Source organism: Contarinia nasturtii, unplaced genomic scaffold (genome assembly GCF_009176525.2).
Source record: "Contarinia nasturtii isolate CC-2019 unplaced genomic scaffold, AAFC_CNas_1.1 Cnas_scaffold_695, whole genome shotgun sequence".
NCBI lineage: Eukaryota > Metazoa > Arthropoda > Insecta > Diptera > Cecidomyiidae > Contarinia > Contarinia nasturtii.
Window position 1 is genome coordinate 6351143 of NW_022198046.1, and position 17949 is coordinate 6369091.

Sequence of the window (17949 nt, forward strand, 5' to 3'; positions counted from 1 at the left end):
CAAAACCATGGGGCGAATCACGCTAGTGAATACTAGAAAAACTAGTAAATCTAGTGCGAATAATGACGTCACAAACGAAGCCAACTTCACACCAAAGGCCATATAGTTTATATGAAAAACTACTGAGAGCCAACTTCACGCATTAGAATTTTCTAGTTTTCTAGTGAAATCTTATTAAAAACTAGATGTACTAGAATTTCGTGACTGACCCCATGGTCAAAACACACGTTAGTAGACTTTAAAGAATTCCATTGATTTAGATTTCATTCGTTTTCCTCGGTTCCAAGGTGGATTCAAGGTTTTTTTTGCATTGCTTATTTCTTCTTGCTTATTATGCTTATTAAAATGAAACAAATTATTTTGATGATTTAATCATATATTTTTTTATTTTGATATTCAATTCATAATTTTAGACTGTTTTTTTAATGTCCCATAACTCCAAGTTTGTTTTGAGGCCTTGGTGGAAGACTTGTATTCATCAAAAAACCAGCCCATTTGATGCGTTGATCATTATAAGCTTGAATAGCTGAGAGTAGATTTTGAAGACATGTTGCTAATTCTAGTTGTTTTTCTCGTAGTGCAGTCAGAGCAGTGTTTAGTGCATCCAATTGCGCAGACTCATATAACTTTCTTCCATCAATTTTCTTCGTTTGCAAAAAAAGGGTTTTCAATTCATTTTTGAATGATGTTACTTGTGCATTGTATTGATTATTCAGGGTAACTGATTGATCAATTTTGGCATTGACTTCATTCACCAATTGATGGTATGTAGTTTGCATATTTTCTAATTCACCATTAATCTCTGACTCGCGTTCAAATCTTTTTTTCTTGAATTCAACGAGAGCTGAATTGAATCCTTTTATTTCATCGGCAGTTGGTTCGAATAAGTACACTAAGAAGATATCATGATAGACTTTGCCAATATTCATGACATCTTCCTTATAAGCATTAAGCACATTGCATAATCTTTCGCAAAGATTATCATTGACTTCGGAACTAACTCTCTTCCTACACATTTCATCTGCATGAATATAGGAGAAAGTTATGTTTTTTGTGAAGAATGTTACCCATGAATCAATAGTCAGTTCAGTTCCTTCTAGAATCTTTGCGACGCCTCCCCTTTCGAGAGTGAAAAATGGTTGAAGCTTCCTTGCCAAATTACTTCTTCCGGCTTTAATGTTCAATTGCTGTAGAAGTGATGTGTAGGACCCACTATTACCCCCTTGACAGTTGATCAACACAAACTAAACAACATTTTTGAAAAAAGAAATCAATTATTGAAAAATATGTTTTTGATTAAAAAACTTCTTTGTCGTTTCAACTATTAAGACAAAAAAATAAGGTACCTGGTTGAATATTGAAGCACATAAAAATGTTAAAATTAGGAACAGCTTCATTTTTTCTCCAGAGACGTCAATTTACGACTGTAGCAAAATGGATTCATAATCGACCTATATACAAAATTTATATCGCCCAAATGCGTTATTTCAAATTATAATGATAATAAAATGTGTTTTAAGCGACGAAAGAATGTCTATTAACGTAATATAACATACAATTTGTTATATTTGTTTAAGGATTTTTTTGTTATCATGCGTTTAACTCATGTTTTCGTTTGAATATATGAACGGGTGAGGATTAAAGTGAGCTCAAATCCCAGTGAAAATAAAAGAGCAAGATTTTGATAAATCAAAATTCAAGCCCCAATTTTTCAAGACTAGAGACATAGTCTCTCTATTACACGAAAATATGTTAATTATGAAATTCAGAGTGGTGCTGAAATTCACAGTATTTGATGCAAGAGTCTTTATTTTAACTTTGGGTGAGTCTCTATACTCCAGAGAAAATATCGATTACCATCGCTTATATTCGTAATTAAATTATCGAGAGTAGCACGTGATCATGGCAGACTGCTAGTCAGTCAGTCATTGAGTGAATGGCCCAACTGCACCAGCCAAGTCGAATGGTTCGAAGGAGTGTTTATTTTGATTTAGCAGACTTTCCGTATTAAATCACTTAAAGTGATTTGATGTGAGAGCCTGTTTTCCATTTGGGCTGAGCTTGTTCAATATCTCTGGAAGTGTTCGACTGTAGTGTTACTGTTCTCTTGTTCATCAGCAGCACGTGTCTATTAGTCGTAGAGATTGAATTTCGTTTTAGCAGCCGTGCCTATTTATCCAACGATAGAAATTGATGTAGTAGCTGTTTCGTTCTTTGGTACTCCGTCGTTGACAATCACACACCGTCATAATATTCTAATTTCGTTAATTTATACGTTGAAATTAGAAAAATTACGATTATTGCCATTCTTGTGTCAGATTCCATTAAAAACATAAGCGAAGTTAATTTGATTTTGGACAGAATGCCATTATTATTTTCTTTCATATAGCGTCGTCCTTCAATTGATATATTAAAGTCAGCTGGTATTTTGATTTCGTTGCAAGGAAATTACTATAAAATATTGCACGCGAACTTTCGACGCGAGAGACGTTTGTGTTCGTTGTCTATTTTACGACTAAACAAGACGACGGAGGGGGTAAAAGAATTTTGGTTTTCTTTTATGGAAAGCATTCCGGCATGGTTTGTTGATGATGTCGCATATGGCAATGGTCAAATCGCTGCAACCAATTTTACTATGACAATTTAAGGAAAAATTTACTACCAACAAAACACATTATATGGGCACGTAACGGGGCTAACGGAGTCCGCTATTGTAGTGAAGATTGTAGTGGGTTATTATTATGACAGAATGGATAATGTTGAAACAAACGATCGAATAAAAATGCAACCATAAAGACATTTATGTGACCGCAATATGTAATAAATTCATAAATTAACAACGGCATTTTCAGATTCTCTTCAACCAAATCCATTTCTTCATTTCGTTTTCCGATGTCATTTCGAGCATTATGATAGTCGAGCATGCGATTTTATGCAAAAACTTGTTTTCATCCCTCTTTTATTCAAAAAAAAAAAAATGAATCCCCTCGAAATCCTTTCGACGTTTTATAGTTTGGCCGAAATGAATTTTTGATTTTCAGCCACGTGCTATTTTATGCCATTGTTTCATCTATCGAATGCACTCAAGCAATCAAAATTTCAGAATCTTATTGAATATTTTTACGATCAACCATAAGCACACGCCCATTGTCTCGAAATGTCGTTCTCTTCACTCAAATCATTCGAGACAACGTGAACTGTAGATGTTATATAAAAAAAAGAATCCAAAATGACTATGCAAAATAAGTTTCGCGAGAATGAAGACGAAACAAAAACAAATGTGAATAGAAAAAGTTTTTACCATTTTTTACAGCAATTGAAATGGCGAACTGATTTTGCTATGGTGATATGGTGGTGCTAAATTTTATGCCGGTTGCTGTTCTCTTACCGCTCACACCTAAAATCAACTGTGAATACCATGAAAAATGCTAAATAATTTATTTACGCTAACAACAACATTTGAGAAGGTGTTTGTTTGCACTGGTGCGCTCTGGGTGATGGAACTTAGCAGTGTTCATTGTTGTGTCGCGCTGGTCCAAGTACAAAAAATAACACACTCACACACAACTACTGGAACCAAAGAGAAAGAGAGATGTAACCGAATCTCGGGTTTTATTGGACTAGACGCCGCGGAACGTGCATTGAATTATTAAATAAGTTTACCTCATTTCAGTTTTTGGTCGTGTGCGTTTTTCTAGCTCCTTTCTTGCACTTATCACGAGAAAAAAAAACTTTTCTACTATTATATGAGCTCTCTCTTTCTCCGACATTATTCCTAGGTTGATATGCTTTCATTTTATGTGAATCTCTTATTCCGCATCGTCGTTCAAGATTTATTTACCAAGATTTTTTATATTCTCTTTCTTGCCTCTTTCTCTCTCTCTCTCTCTGCCTCTTTCTTATTCGCAATTTTTCGCCAAGCTAAGAAACTGGTAGTATTTTGCGAAATTCGTTCATGAAATGAAACTTCATCTTGGGAATACATCGTCAGATTCACTTCGTTTCCGTCGTTACAGTGTTCATTTTCACTTTTGGAACACTGAATCGAAATAATTCAAGCAAAATCGCGTTCAATGCTTGCTAAGATTGTGTACGTGACAATATACTGCGACGTTTTGACTTCATTTTTTTTGTTATTGTGTTTCTCTCTTGAAGGCACGATTGTTTTTTTGTTTCAGTTTGCGATTTATTCTGTTCACCTCGTGTCGCCCATGAATCGATACCATCACAACTTTTATACGAAATTTTTGCGTTTTTTCTATTTTTCATAAATAATACAGTTTTTTCGTTTTTTCGCGCTCGCTTATATACATCATTGCAGTTATTCTATCGATTTTTTTCGAACAGAGCTGAGCAGTTCACTCTGGATTAATAGTTAAAGTAGAAAGAGTGAGTTAGGTAGAAATTTGTGCATTTTGGCAGATTTAGCACACCAATTCGAATAAATGTATTGTGTGCTCCAGCGAATGAGAGAGGGAGACGAAGTTGCACCTGAGACCTTGGACTTGTTCAAGTCGCATTGAGATTGCATTAGCACATTGAATTGAAATGATTCTATTTCGAAAATTGAAGCCGACACACAAATCCGGCGCTTTTGATCAAAAACAATTAATCGCTTTTAAACAAACTACAATTGCTATCGCCGACATAAAGTAAAAATATAATTAAATGCGATACAAATATTGTTCGCCATTAAACCGCAAATTTCAAAAAATAAAAAAAGAATCTCGCTCAAGCGCCGCCTTAAACTGTGTCAAACCACAAACACAAGCAAGAAATTTCTTGCGCACTTCAGTTAATTATAAAATCAAATATAAACCTCGAACAAGCACTTAATGTGAATCCGACTTTTCTATGTTGCTGAAATCTCCCCGTTCGCGGTGTGCGGTTGATTCGAAGGGAACGAAATGGCTGAGACAGTGCGCGATAACAAGTGCAAAAAGTGAACAACAATGCCAAAACAATAACCGAATGGAAAATTGAACGAAAAAGAAAGAGAGACAGAGCGAAATATTAATGGAAACCATGCACTAAAAGCATGTGCACCGACTTTTCGTTCAATATTAAAAATAACAAGACTCTGTTCAGATAGAATGCTCTGATCATCATAGCATCAAAATCTTGTCAATATATTCCCTCATTTTGTGGTAGATGGCTTAAAATGATTCCATGTTTTTAAGTGCAAAGTGTTTACATAAATAAGTAGTCAAGTGTTTTCCTTTCGCTTCTGTTGTCGCTGCTTGAAAATATGTAATGCTGTTACCATCGACGAAATTATAGGAAACGATGTCGCTGTAAATATCGTCGTCATCAACGCTGGTTCACTCTCTGGTTTCAATGTTTTCAGTTCACTTTACTTCAAGTGCCCACTTATGAAAACCTGCACATCATTTAATACATACTGCGTCAACAATTGACTTTTTTTCTCATTCCGCCAAACCAACACAAACATTCTCAATCATATGAATCACAAATATTTGCGATTTAAAATCCATTTTACACAATTGCACTGCAACATTTAAAAATCACAAGACACTTTTCCAAATCATTTCCGAAAATTGTTTGTTGCTATGAAAATAACTGCTGCTGCTGCTGTTGTTTTTTTCTCCTCTCAAATATCCTTGAGAGTCGACCTGACTCGATTCTATTTTTATTCATTTAAAAATTTAATGTGCATTTTTTCCATACTTTTTCGCTTCCTCAATTCAAAAACTGAGCGATTATTTATGTCTGCCATATTTCGATGTTGCGACTGCTGTCGCTGCTGCTGGTTGCCATTGCTCTAGATGTTGTTGATCATGGGTGCTTTGGTTTTAGCCTCATTTTGCCAAACGATTTGTATTGATTTTTTGGTTCGTGCTCCAGTACAAATAGTAGCAGCACACGGGCCAAAGACCCAAAACGATAAACAAATATAAAAATAAAAGCACTGCCGTTGATTCAGCAAACGTTGAGAATGTTTTATTTATATTCTGTGAACCAACAAAAAAAAAGCAACAACAACAACCGAGAGTCGAAAACGAGATGAAGCATATACAGTGGCATTGTGGAGCAGAAACAGGGACACAGATGAACGAATGAAGTGCAGAAAAAAAGCACACACCGAACAAGGAACAAGTATAGCAAAAGCATATAAACAGCCCTGCCATTTGCTGTGACTGCACAAGCAGACCAATAAAACAAATTTATTTCACCATAAATAACAAATCTCTAAAAATCTTTTCCATCTGCGCCATCATATAAAATACATAGAGATTCTCTTGCTCTCTCATTTCACGAAGCAGTAAGCACCAAAACATCATGCATACACATACACACATCCCGTTCACAACAAACACATACATTTGAGCACACTTTGCTCACGAAATATTTCCGCAAAAGATAGAGACAGAGAGGTCGCCGCATAACTTCCGTTTCTATGTAGTTCGTTCATAAAAATCTATGTAATAAAAGCTTTGAGCTGAACGAGTTGGTTATGTGGCTCGCGCACCAAGCGATGAGTTCATAGATTATGTCTGTTTTGCTTTTCCATTCCAATTACATATATATGCGCCCATTCTTTTGGCGTAAACCAAAACCAATTTCTCCTCATCTAGTTAATGTTTTGTTGGTGCAACCAAACGTTGTGGCATTGACTCTTTCTCATCTACCCATTGCTCTATTGATTTGAAAGGTATGCACTGACTCACACAGAACTACAAATGAAGAATCGCTTCCATTGCATTCCGGATTATTGCCTTTTGGTAAAAGGTTCAACAAACCTTTTCCATATCACAGATTCACACTTTCTAACATATCTTGTACTTGGTTCCTTTTGAAATGGATACAAAAACAAACAAAAAACACACACATTTTGTTTGTTGGAGTTTTGGCGAGCACGTTGGCGAGCAAAGGAGAGCGAGAGAAAAAAAATCTCAAACATCCACCCAACAGAATAATAAAAATCAAAAGCGTAACGAAAATTGTGTAAATAAATAAAAATGGAAAAAAGGCGAAAAAGCGTTTGCGGTATGCGTTTCACAGATTAAATGGCTACATTTGACTAACTAAACGCAGACATGTTAAAGTTGCGAAAACACTTTTGGATGCTTCTGTTTTTGCAGTTTTTTGTTGCGATATGAAAATGTTTCAGAAAGAGAGAAAGAGAGAGAGAGAGAGAGAGAGAGAGAGAGAGAGAAAGAGAAAAACGAATCAGTTGCAAAATCTGAAGAGAATTTAGATAAATTGATGTTCGCTTCAAATGCTCAAATTCAATTACGCGAATGCGCAATCAGAGAGAACAAACGTAAATATACTTTTTTACTGTTTGTGGCAATTACTTCAAAGGAATTTATTCGAAAAAAGGAGCATTATTTGGATTTTTGCCGTTTGTTGGCCCAGTTTTTTGTGTTGCAATACGCGCATCCGTTAAATGGATGAAATCAATTCAGTTTGTAGAGTTTTTTACCTCTCTCTCTCTCACTACATTTTCCGTTTAATATTCGGTAAATTTGCGCATTGAGATGAAGGAATTATGACCCATGAATAAAGTTTATAGCTTTCGGTTTTTTTTGAAACCCGTTATAAATTTTTTTGTTGCCTTGAATTGACGATGAAAATTTTGTGGCAGCGCACATACATATCACACAATAAATGTTGAAGATTTGCGTTTTGAATGAGATTATAGCATCGTTTTCCCCCCCATCCGCAACATATATCACCAAATTCCAAATGGATTGAATGAAATTTCCATTACATTTTCACTTCGTCTATGTGCGCATACTTCTGGGGCGCCCCATACCTACCATCAACTCGCCCGACCACCCTGCACGGTTCACACACTGTTTATGTAAAAATATTTTTCATCGTATCCATTTATGATGGCAGAGTGGCGTTCGCTGATTGCTTCTGCACCCAAATTCATAATAAATAGAGCACAGAAGCGAGTAAACGAACGAGCAAGATAGAATGATTCAAATCTCGATATAAATTTATATATATTTGTATACGGTATGTGTGTGTTTGTGTATATATACGATATGAATAAAGGCACACATTTTCATTTTTATGGCAGATTTCATCTATTTTATACGATGCAATCATTACAGGATTGCGGGAAAATGTAAATAATATAAATTCCTTACGTTTATTGATGCCGTTGCTAGTGATGGTGTTGGTGCTGTTGTTGTTGCCACCGTTTGCCTGAATTCCAAGAGCGCACAAAATGGATTCCGGTAAAGATTTGAAACGATGTTGAAATTGTACATTTCATTTGCCATCGGAAAGTGGTAGCAATTTGTTTCGACAATATCGTTGCTGTACGAGAAAATGTGGGACACATTTCAGTTGAACAAGCCTCGCAATGAACAAAATGATGAAAAAACAACAGTTCGAATCGCATCAAATTAAATCGACAATTTTCTCTTACAATATCTGTCCATCTCATTTGCATGAATACACATTCAATTATTCGCTCCAAATAAAATCCTAGAAAAACAATGACGACCCAGAGATTCGAAAACCCTTTCAATTTATCGCCCTGTTGAAATGCGATGAATTTACAGCCGATTTGCATTTCTCTAACATTTTCAAATCAATTCAGCGTTTCGACAATTCCGATAGATTTGGGCCATTTTGTGATTCGTTTTCCACAACAAAAAAAAAAGAAATGCCCTTTGAATTGCTTCTGCGTAAATCGTCATGAATGCCCTAAATCGTGTGTTTTTTTCTCTTTTCGCTGTTGTTGTTGCTGGACACATTGAATAAAAACAAACTCCAATCAGAATTATTGAATCGATAGAGCGTTGGGTGACAACGCACCATAGCCACATATATGTATCGTCAAAGCGAGCGCAATGGAAAAATCACAATGCAAACTGGAGCGAACAAGTGTCAAATGAGTGTTGATAAGAGAAATAATGTCAGCGAAACAAGAAACCGACCGTCAAGCACAGTTGCTATGGTTACGATGGATATAGGGGCGGCACACAAAATCACAGCTAACCAATGAAAAATTTATACGCTCCGATTATAATTCAGCTGAATGAGAGGCAAACGACAACAGCGACGACAACGACTCTGCTGCTATTGCGATGCGATGCAACATCCAAACGTAACACATAAATGCTCGATTTCTTTTTAGCACGTACTATTCACATAACCTGACGATGGAATGATTTTTTTCATCTTCATTAAACATGTGCAGCGCACGTATAATTAGTTTGTGTCAGACACATAGAAAAAAATCGATTTATTGATTCGTCTGCAAGAGTCGAGAAAAGGAAGAGAGAAAGAGCCGTTTTAAATTGCAAGCAAATCAAATTTTCACTTCCAGCGATTTCGCATTTGAATTGCAAGCGCAGCGAGTGCAACATTTTTGTGAGTGACAGGCCAAAAAGGAAGGTGTCAGATTAACAAATGTGTTACATAAATCGTTCTGAATCAACCAGAACAAATGGCAACATTTGATAGAAAAACCTAATCTCGAATTGGCTTCCTCGGCTCTGATTCCAAGCATTAAGAAATAAAAAATAATTGGATCAGTCATTCACATTTCCCTTCAGCATCAAACTTTTAGTGAACGTTATGACCACTATGGTTTGAATGATGAATGTTTTTTTTATCCTCATTCAAATGTTGTTTGTAATCCGTTGTGCCTCATCTCTGGTTCTAATTCAATAACATTTGGATAATATTACAACCGGTTGGGATCACACAAATCAAGTCAAGGGTGGTGGAGACAAAAAAATATAATTTAAACAGTTTTTCAAACCGTGCATTTCAAGACCAGACACAGATTATGGGTTTTATGAATTGGTGGAATGTGTAAAATTTATGCGTCTGCATCAAATAAGTTTATAAATATGAAAAGTGCTTGATTTTTCGAGGTGCGAGTATTCAAAATCAAATGTACGTAGAAAATCTGCAAAACAACAGCTTTGCTTCCATGAATATGACACCGCGCATTGTGTCTGGGGCGCCAAAAATACTCTTCATATTTCGAAATCAAATCTATCCCTTTTTTATTGTTTTCCAAGCATCGTACATGAATATTAATGGGCTCTTTCATTTTGAAGTTTACGAAATCGTTTCGAATCAAAAACGGATTTATGTACATTCAACCTCACTCAAATTAAAACACGACTCTGAACACCATTAAATTCGTTCAGCTCTTTCCTCTGCACACTTTGTCTTGCGGCATGTAATTAATTACGGCGAATATCCTCGCTTTCATGCTTGATTATAATCAACCATTTAATGAGAAAACTCTTTCATTTGTCGTACCATCGCAATCGACGGCATGTTGTTTGGTTCAAAAGTCATTTTATTTGCTACGTACGGTATTTTATCGCAATAAAATTTTGATTTTCACAGAATTTAGGATTTTTATTCATTGCTAATTGAAAATCAAACGAATTAAATGAAATTCAAAATGAATGTTTCATTAAATGCTCGTCCACAATACCCACGCACAAATTATTTGATTATATACACTCACATAAATGGTCGATATTATATTGCTGAAGCCGATTAAAATGAAAAATAAATGACTAGATAAATCATTTTGAAATGAATGTGAAAAATCAACAATGAAAATCATTTAGATTGCTCATTTCATTCATAAAATTCATTTTGTGCCAGAATAAAATAGACAACAATTCACTAGATTACAAATCAAATATTACACTTATAGATTTATGTGTTGAGCATGCCATAAACAATTAAAGTGTGCGGTTTTTGAAAGCGAGGAAGAATGGAAGAGAGACAGAGCGAGAGAGAGAGAGAGAGTGAGCGGGGCGAATGAATTTGAGCGAGGTCAAATTTCAATTTTGAAATATTAAACTAAATGGCTGCTATAATATGTGCGCTAAATCGAATCAAGTCATAATTTATGAGTACATGACAGGGCGAGTGGAAAACCGGAGGAAGGGTCGTGTTGTTCACGCTATTCATATAAATACCAAGTGAAATGCCGCTGGCAATGCAACTATGTGTACTGGTACTGGTGGCGACACTCAATCTCGAATCGCCAAGAGTATTTCTACTCCGGAGATTCAAAAGAGCGTATTCATCTTTAAATGTGCAAAGGCAAAGACACAAAAAAATGTATATTCTCTAATATGTGTGCTGTGTTGATGATGAACAGTTGTTGAATGAGAAATTAAATCGCAAACCATGGATATTATCAGGATTCGTTTCATAATAGTAATAATAATCCATGTGTATACGCATCGAATTGACTGGTACAAACAACATGGGCACAAAGCCGATGTTATTTTGCACCAGCACATACAAATGAAATACAAATAAAATTAAGGGTGGAAACTCATCATTAAGTGACTAAATGCTATTATATTGGCCGGTGACAAATGGTTCTACTGTTCATTTATAATAATATGATTTAATATTTATAGGGAGAGAATGGCACGCCGGAAAAAAACAACCTTACTCCGTGAATATGGGCTTAGTCGATCGAAGTCCGAGAGTCAAACATTATTAAATTTTCGCCGAAATTATTGCCGTTTCATTCGTTTAATTTGGTCGCATTGACAAAATATTTGCCTTTTCAATATGATGAAAACGATTGTATTTTCAATTGACACCAAATATTTACTGGCCTTTTCATTTTGTGCTATATTTAAATTCACAAATATACACACGCGCCCACTCTATCGCTCCCTTGATGCCATCTAACTTTGCCAATTTTAACATGTCATTTTTATTTATTGCTTTCGGCCGATTCGGAATCTCACGCAATTATTGGCGGCTATTGATTTAACGATGACCGAAATGATTTACAAACCATCCCAAAAAATACCGAAAATCTTTACCATTATGATGATTTTAATTATATTTGTTTTTTTCTTTGTTTTGAATTGCAGGAGAGAAACCGCACAAGTGTCAAGTATGCGGAAAGGCATTCAGCCAGAGTTCCAATTTGATTACGCATTCGCGCAAGCACACAGGATACAAACCATTTCAATGTGAACTCTGTCATAAGGCATTCCAACGCAAAGTCGATCTGAGACGCCACAAAGAAACTCAACATGCTGAAATTGGACCGCTTATTCGTTGAACAAATATGTCAGCCATTTGTGAATGGATCATGCTCACCAATTTACATTTCCCATAAAATGCAGTTGAACATGATTATTTCTTATTTCATTCGGCAATTTGTTTAATTTTTCAAAACAAAGATCTTCTTTTTATTTGTCAATCAATCACCAAAACATTATATGTATAGGAATATTGTGCAATTTTTGAAATTGAGTATTAAGTAAATGTGCAGTTGAATTTAACATAATAATTATTATTATGAGCATAACATATTTAGGCATATAGATCTTTTAGTAGGTTAAGTGAATTTTGAACCTTAAATTTAACATGGAATTCATCCGAATATATAGATCAGTTCAGATCCCAATGAATGGGTACCAAAGTTAGCCAAAGCATAGAGCCACATAAGTCGTACTTATACATTTTATTTTCTTTTACACCTCGGAAGTTTCGGAAAACATTTAATGTAAAACGGCGTTTTAAATCCTATTTTTTTAGTTATATTTTTGTTTATTGGTTTTTTTTTTGCTGGAATATAGCTTTTTATTGATTCAATTTAAGCTCGATAATAATTTAAGAAATGTTTTTTTGTTTCATTTTTTTAAGTTCTGTATCAAATTGTATATATTATGATATTTAAGCATATCTTTACAAAAAAATGTAATGCCGATTGTGAATTCTTTTGTTGTTCATTGTTTCCATCAAAAGAAATCGTTGCGGGAACACATGAAATTTGCCATGAAAATGACACTTAACAAACATTAAAAATCAGAAACTGTTTCGTGGAATGATCTATATGAGGTGGAGGGCTCTGTGGAGCTGGATGAAGTAAATATTTAGCTTATTCAGCTGTTTAGAGTTCTCCCTAGCACTTATTGCTCTGTGAAACAGCATCTGTTAAAAACAAATCCTTAATTCAAAATAACTACAATTAGATCAAATTTCTAAATAAAATCAAAAAAATGTGTGTAAATTTAGAATAATCTTACCATTAGGCTACATATATAACTCATTCCTTAAAATTTTACAAAAATTCTTTGATTGTTATAACTATTTCGTGCAAAAATTCTCTTGTATATGGTGTTGCCAGCTGAAATTCTCTGTTTTGTTTCATTGTATCTGTAAAAAATCACCGATTAAATGGATTTGTTTTCTCTTCTTTTTGTAATTTTAAGTCTTGGCGCACATTAAACTTATGCTGTACATTGAATTCAAACTGCATTGTAAATGTTCACTTTTATTTTATTAATCTAAAACAAAATAAACATTTTCAAACAAATTAAATCGATTGGCATTATTTAAATTAGCTTTCGACTGTCGTTTGTTATTAATTATTTCCTTGTTTTTGAGCGCTCATCATCACTGCTAGAGGGGTACACCATTTTTTCTACACTCAATAAAAACTCTATCAATCAAGATGTCAATATATCGTAAAAAATATGTCATCACCTATCAATTAATCATCGATCCAAAGACACGCCAAACATCAATTATATCAAACATCACAACCAAAGTGTTGATTTTTCATTTTTCATTCGTCATTTTCAATTTGTCGATTGATCGATAAGATATTCATTAGATTCTGTAACATAAATTGCATTTTGATTACACAAACCGTAATTAAATTAACATTCATCCGATGAGCTCAAACGTGGTAGCTGGGGAATGAAGTGCGCGACTCTGTGGAGTCGTTGTGATAACATATGCAACCTTTTGCTATGGAATGGTGTACTAATTACATATTTAATGCGACGACTTATGAATTCTTTAGAGCCTTTTTGATGGGGATTTTTGAAGGGAATCTTTTTTCACTTTTGAGATATGTGTTTCACAGAGTAATTGAAAAGATTGATATTAATGTTAAACATTTAATTCCAGATTAAAAATAAAGAAAATAGTTAAATTATGGATTAAATGATTAGTTTTTGAGACAAAGAGGGAATCTTTGATTGCGCAGCTAATTGGTAAGTGGGAAGTGATTCATTCGATTATTTAAATTCCAGTTTCGTTTTTGATCCACGAGCGAACAGATGACACACGACCATAAACACCCGGATAGTTTGGCTGAGCACATCCGGCGCCCCATGAAACTGTACCAACCAATATCCAAACGCCATTTCTCTTGAGTGATAGAGGGCCGCCCGAGTCACCAAAACCCGAGTCGCCTTGTTCGTAACCAGCGCAAATCATACGATCAGTTATTTTTCCATTGTATGCTTTATTACACGTTTGTTGATTGATAATTGGAACATATACTGCACGAAGCATTTTATTCGATTCAGTTGAATTTTGCGTTGCGCCTTAATTGAAAAATTCATTATATTTAATTATTATTTAATAACTTCGAAGATTCGATTTTATTTCACTCACCCCATCCGCTCACAAGGGATATTTCACCATCTTTAATTGAAATGTCTGCATCGGGCAATGCAATTGGTTGAATTTTGACGGAGAATGACAATTTAGTGGCCAATTCCAAAAGCGAAAAATCAAAATCGAGTGTATAGTCACTGTAATCTTTATGCCGAATGACACGTTTCACTTTTATAATGGATCCTCCGGATCCTTTAGATGATGACCCAACACGTACGGAATACTCACCTCTAAATGAAAAAAATGCCCAAATATTTCATTTTAATCAGAGACTTTCTCAGAAGTGTTCGGTAAGATAAAGATAATAGATAAGATACGACATAAGATGCTATCTATATCTTATCTGTATCTAGACCGAAAATATCTTATCTTATTTAGGTACTTGGAAAAATTTCAGTATCTTTGAATGGTATCTCAGATACTTTTAAGATAATTTTTTGAGAAAACAATTTTATAGTAAATTTAAAGTGTCTTATCCTTACAATGATTTTTGGATAGGATAGATGCGTAAGATCTACCCAAGCGTGGATCTATTCTATCCAAAAATCATTGTATGGTCTTATCTAATATCTTATTTTATCTTCAGATTCTAAGATATTTCTAAAAATAAAAAAAATCTTTTTATTCATTTTCTATCTTAAAAAGTATCTCAGATATTATCTTATCTTCTGTGTTTTTTTAGATAAGATACTACAACTTTTCTAGATACTTTTTTTTCGACACAAACAAAAATCTTATCTTAAATGGATTTTACCTAAATCTGATTCTCGGAAAATCAGCGTCCTGAGCAACCGAATAACCACTGAGGAGCAAAATATATACATTGCGTGAAAAAGTCTCTGATTTTAATTTAAAAAGCAGTTCGAATACCTGGTACAATGTGCAGCCGTTAATACATAATTCGCACTGATAATTGAACCGCCACATGTGTGCCAATCTGAACTTAATAAAGAAACTTGCCATGGATTTTTTTCAATCGAAGTTTCAAATCCACCGACGATACGATTTTTTGGATCATAGTCAAGAGTAAGCGAATGACCTTATATTTGACGAATTAAATTATAAATAAAAAATTAACTTTTCATATTTGGAACTGTTAACTTGTTCTATACCTGAGACCAATCCAATCACGAACAAATTTGCAAGCGTATACTTGACCAGATCCATTTCAATTTTTTCTATTTCACTTATTAATAGGAAAAAAACTCGATATGCTTGCTAGTACAAGATGAATCTAAATGAAAATTCAGTTACTTTTATACTTGTTAGAATTGCAGTTTTAACCGACAGTCACCAAAAGTAATTTGAGAAATGCCAGATTCATAATAAAAAAGAAATTTTTTTGAGAGAATTTGATTTGACATGAATATTTTGCATTCCTTGCCTGTCGTTAGTCTTGAACAAATAAATTTGGTACATTTGAAACCAGGAAATAATATCTGAAAATTCCACACATTTTACACAATGAGTAATACTCACAAGCTAATAATGGTTTAAACTTTCAATAAAGAAATTTCCGTAAGGAAATAGATAAAAAGTACAATGAAAATCATTTAAATTGTTTCATTGAGTTTATGTTAGCGCAAAAATGCAATAAACATTCAATCCTTATGATAAAGCGTGATGATGATTAATAAACAAACGATATAAATGTTAATACATTTGAAAAACCGCGGTATGCCGATGATAATTTATGTATTTTGTCAACTTTTGCATTTCATTATTTTTCTTATCAAAATTTATGACTTTTGCCATACATTTTGTACATTTTTGTCTTTGGAAACTACAAATATCTATTTGTGTTGTGCAATTCAGATTCATATTTATTCTTCAAGTTCAAACTAAAAGATAGTAAAAGTGGGTAATCTTCTATCTATACGAATAAAAAGCGGTTTTCGAACTCATGAATCGACCCTAGTATAGCGTACTGATAGAGATAGTAGCTGTTTTTTGAGAAGTCACACTGTCTATTAGCAGTAATCGGTCTACATGTGTGAATATTGAATCCAAACATCGAGAGTACAACAATCCCCTTTTTGCCAACACACTATCGTTTTGGGAATTCAAATTTCGGTAAATATGGTTTTTTTTTTTCAAATGATTTTTCTTTCAACCTTTTTCGTCAAACAATTTTTCTATCAATTTCACTGTCGAAAATGGATGGTTAAAATATATGTGTGTAAGCTTGCATGCGACCATAAAAACCTTTTACAGTTATTGCAATTGATATTTTATTTTGCGACCATTTTCCAATACGAAGTAAACCACACTTTGCCGTAATATTTTTTTTGGCATTCGATGGCGGTTTTCAGCAAAAATACGGAAAATTCCACTCAATATATTTGCACATGATTTCCATCAGAATCCAATTTTTTACCTTTCATCAGCAATGCAATATCGACAAGGACAAACATTTAACTGAAACGATATCAACCTAAAAAACGACTGCAATTTGATAAAAAGTCTCCTCACCGATAAAAGTATATGTATGTTAGCGAAAAATATGACAAAATCGAATGAATTACAGTGAAAACCCCACAACCGTGTAGTTTTTCGGATGAAAGTAAACGGTGTCGATTTGGTGATTTTGATATTGCTTTTACGGCACTCATGTGTCTTGCATGTGGTAACTTTAATAATAATAATCGAACGAATTTGTGGTTTTTGATAAAATTGTAGTTTTCCCAGCAGCAAAAATTTGGATAAAAAAAGTTCTTTTCGATCTCAGCGAATTTGGCAATATGTTGTTTCCCAATCATCGACAATCGGATTCAGGTGTGCGATTAGCTACTCTACAGATGCAAATCGATGGATGACAATATAAAAAAGAGGAACAGCGACAATGCAAACCGGGAAAATGTCGATTGAAATTGTCACAGCATTTTGTCCAGACGTAAAAATGCACAGGAATTTTGTGACGCAATTGGGAACCATTATATGAATTCAAACATCTCAATGGTATGACTACGGTGCTAATAATTTACGTGCCGATTTGTCGATGGGGCGAAGAACATTGAACAAAAGTACCATTTCAATAAATGCTCTTCCGCGAATTCATTTCATAATATATTCATATTTTGTTGAATGCGACCGAATGCCAATTTATTACCTTGTTTTATGACTTTATTTTATTTCCCGTGTGTTGTAAACAAACAGTGTGAAGGGAAATAAAGTGGTGCGGGGAATCAATTTAAAAAAAAGAGCAAATGGATTATTGTGACGAAGGACTCATCATCAAAAATCTCGTCAAGCACATAAAATTCGCATCATTTGACGAATTAAGCGCAGAATAATTCAAATTGAAAAGAATTTGAACTCCGAAGCAAAAGAAATGTAAAAGAGAATTTTTTTAAGTGGGAAAGAATTTGTAAAAGATTTTCGAAAAAAATGTAAACTCATCAAAGCCATTTGAAACAGAAGAAAATTGTTTTATTTTCAATTTGATGTGAGTGAAGAAAAAAAAGACGGATAAAGATTTGGACTGTTTACATACAATAAACAGAAAATTTTATTTTTGCGAAAATAAATAGCATTCTGAGT

General features: G+C 34.1%; 3 protein-coding genes across 3 annotated transcripts in view; 1 reads left to right on the forward strand and 2 right to left on the reverse strand.

Moving 5' to 3' along the window:
• Positions 1-13163, forward strand: part of LOC116340822 (zinc finger protein 782) — a 31042-nt gene extending 17879 nt beyond the window's left edge. Inside the window, exon 6 of the mRNA XM_031767519.1 lies at positions 11862-13163. Within this exon, the coding sequence (XP_031623379.1) occupies positions 11862-12055 (194 nt within the window). The 3' untranslated portion in view covers positions 12056-13163. The remainder of the gene's footprint in view (positions 1-11861) is intronic.
• LOC116340825 lies at positions 359-1448 on the reverse strand. Its single transcript, XM_031767522.1, has 2 exons — positions 1347-1448; positions 359-1244 (listed from the first exon to the last, which is right to left on the reverse strand). The coding sequence occupies exons 1-2, from the start codon at positions 1395-1397 to the stop codon at positions 423-425; spliced, it is 873 nt and encodes a 290-aa protein (XP_031623382.1). The 5' UTR covers positions 1398-1448; the 3' UTR covers positions 359-422.
• A 727-nt stretch (positions 13164-13890) lies between the features above and the next one.
• On the reverse strand, positions 13891-15623 carry LOC116340760 (trypsin-4-like). The gene is made up of 5 exons (XM_031767407.1): positions 15522-15623; positions 15280-15448; positions 15164-15211; positions 14407-14639; positions 13891-14336 (listed from the first exon to the last, which is right to left on the reverse strand). The coding sequence occupies exons 1-5, from the start codon at positions 15574-15576 to the stop codon at positions 14029-14031; spliced, it is 813 nt and encodes a 270-aa protein (XP_031623267.1). The 5' UTR covers positions 15577-15623; the 3' UTR covers positions 13891-14028.
• Positions 15624-17949: the final 2326 nt, after the last annotated feature.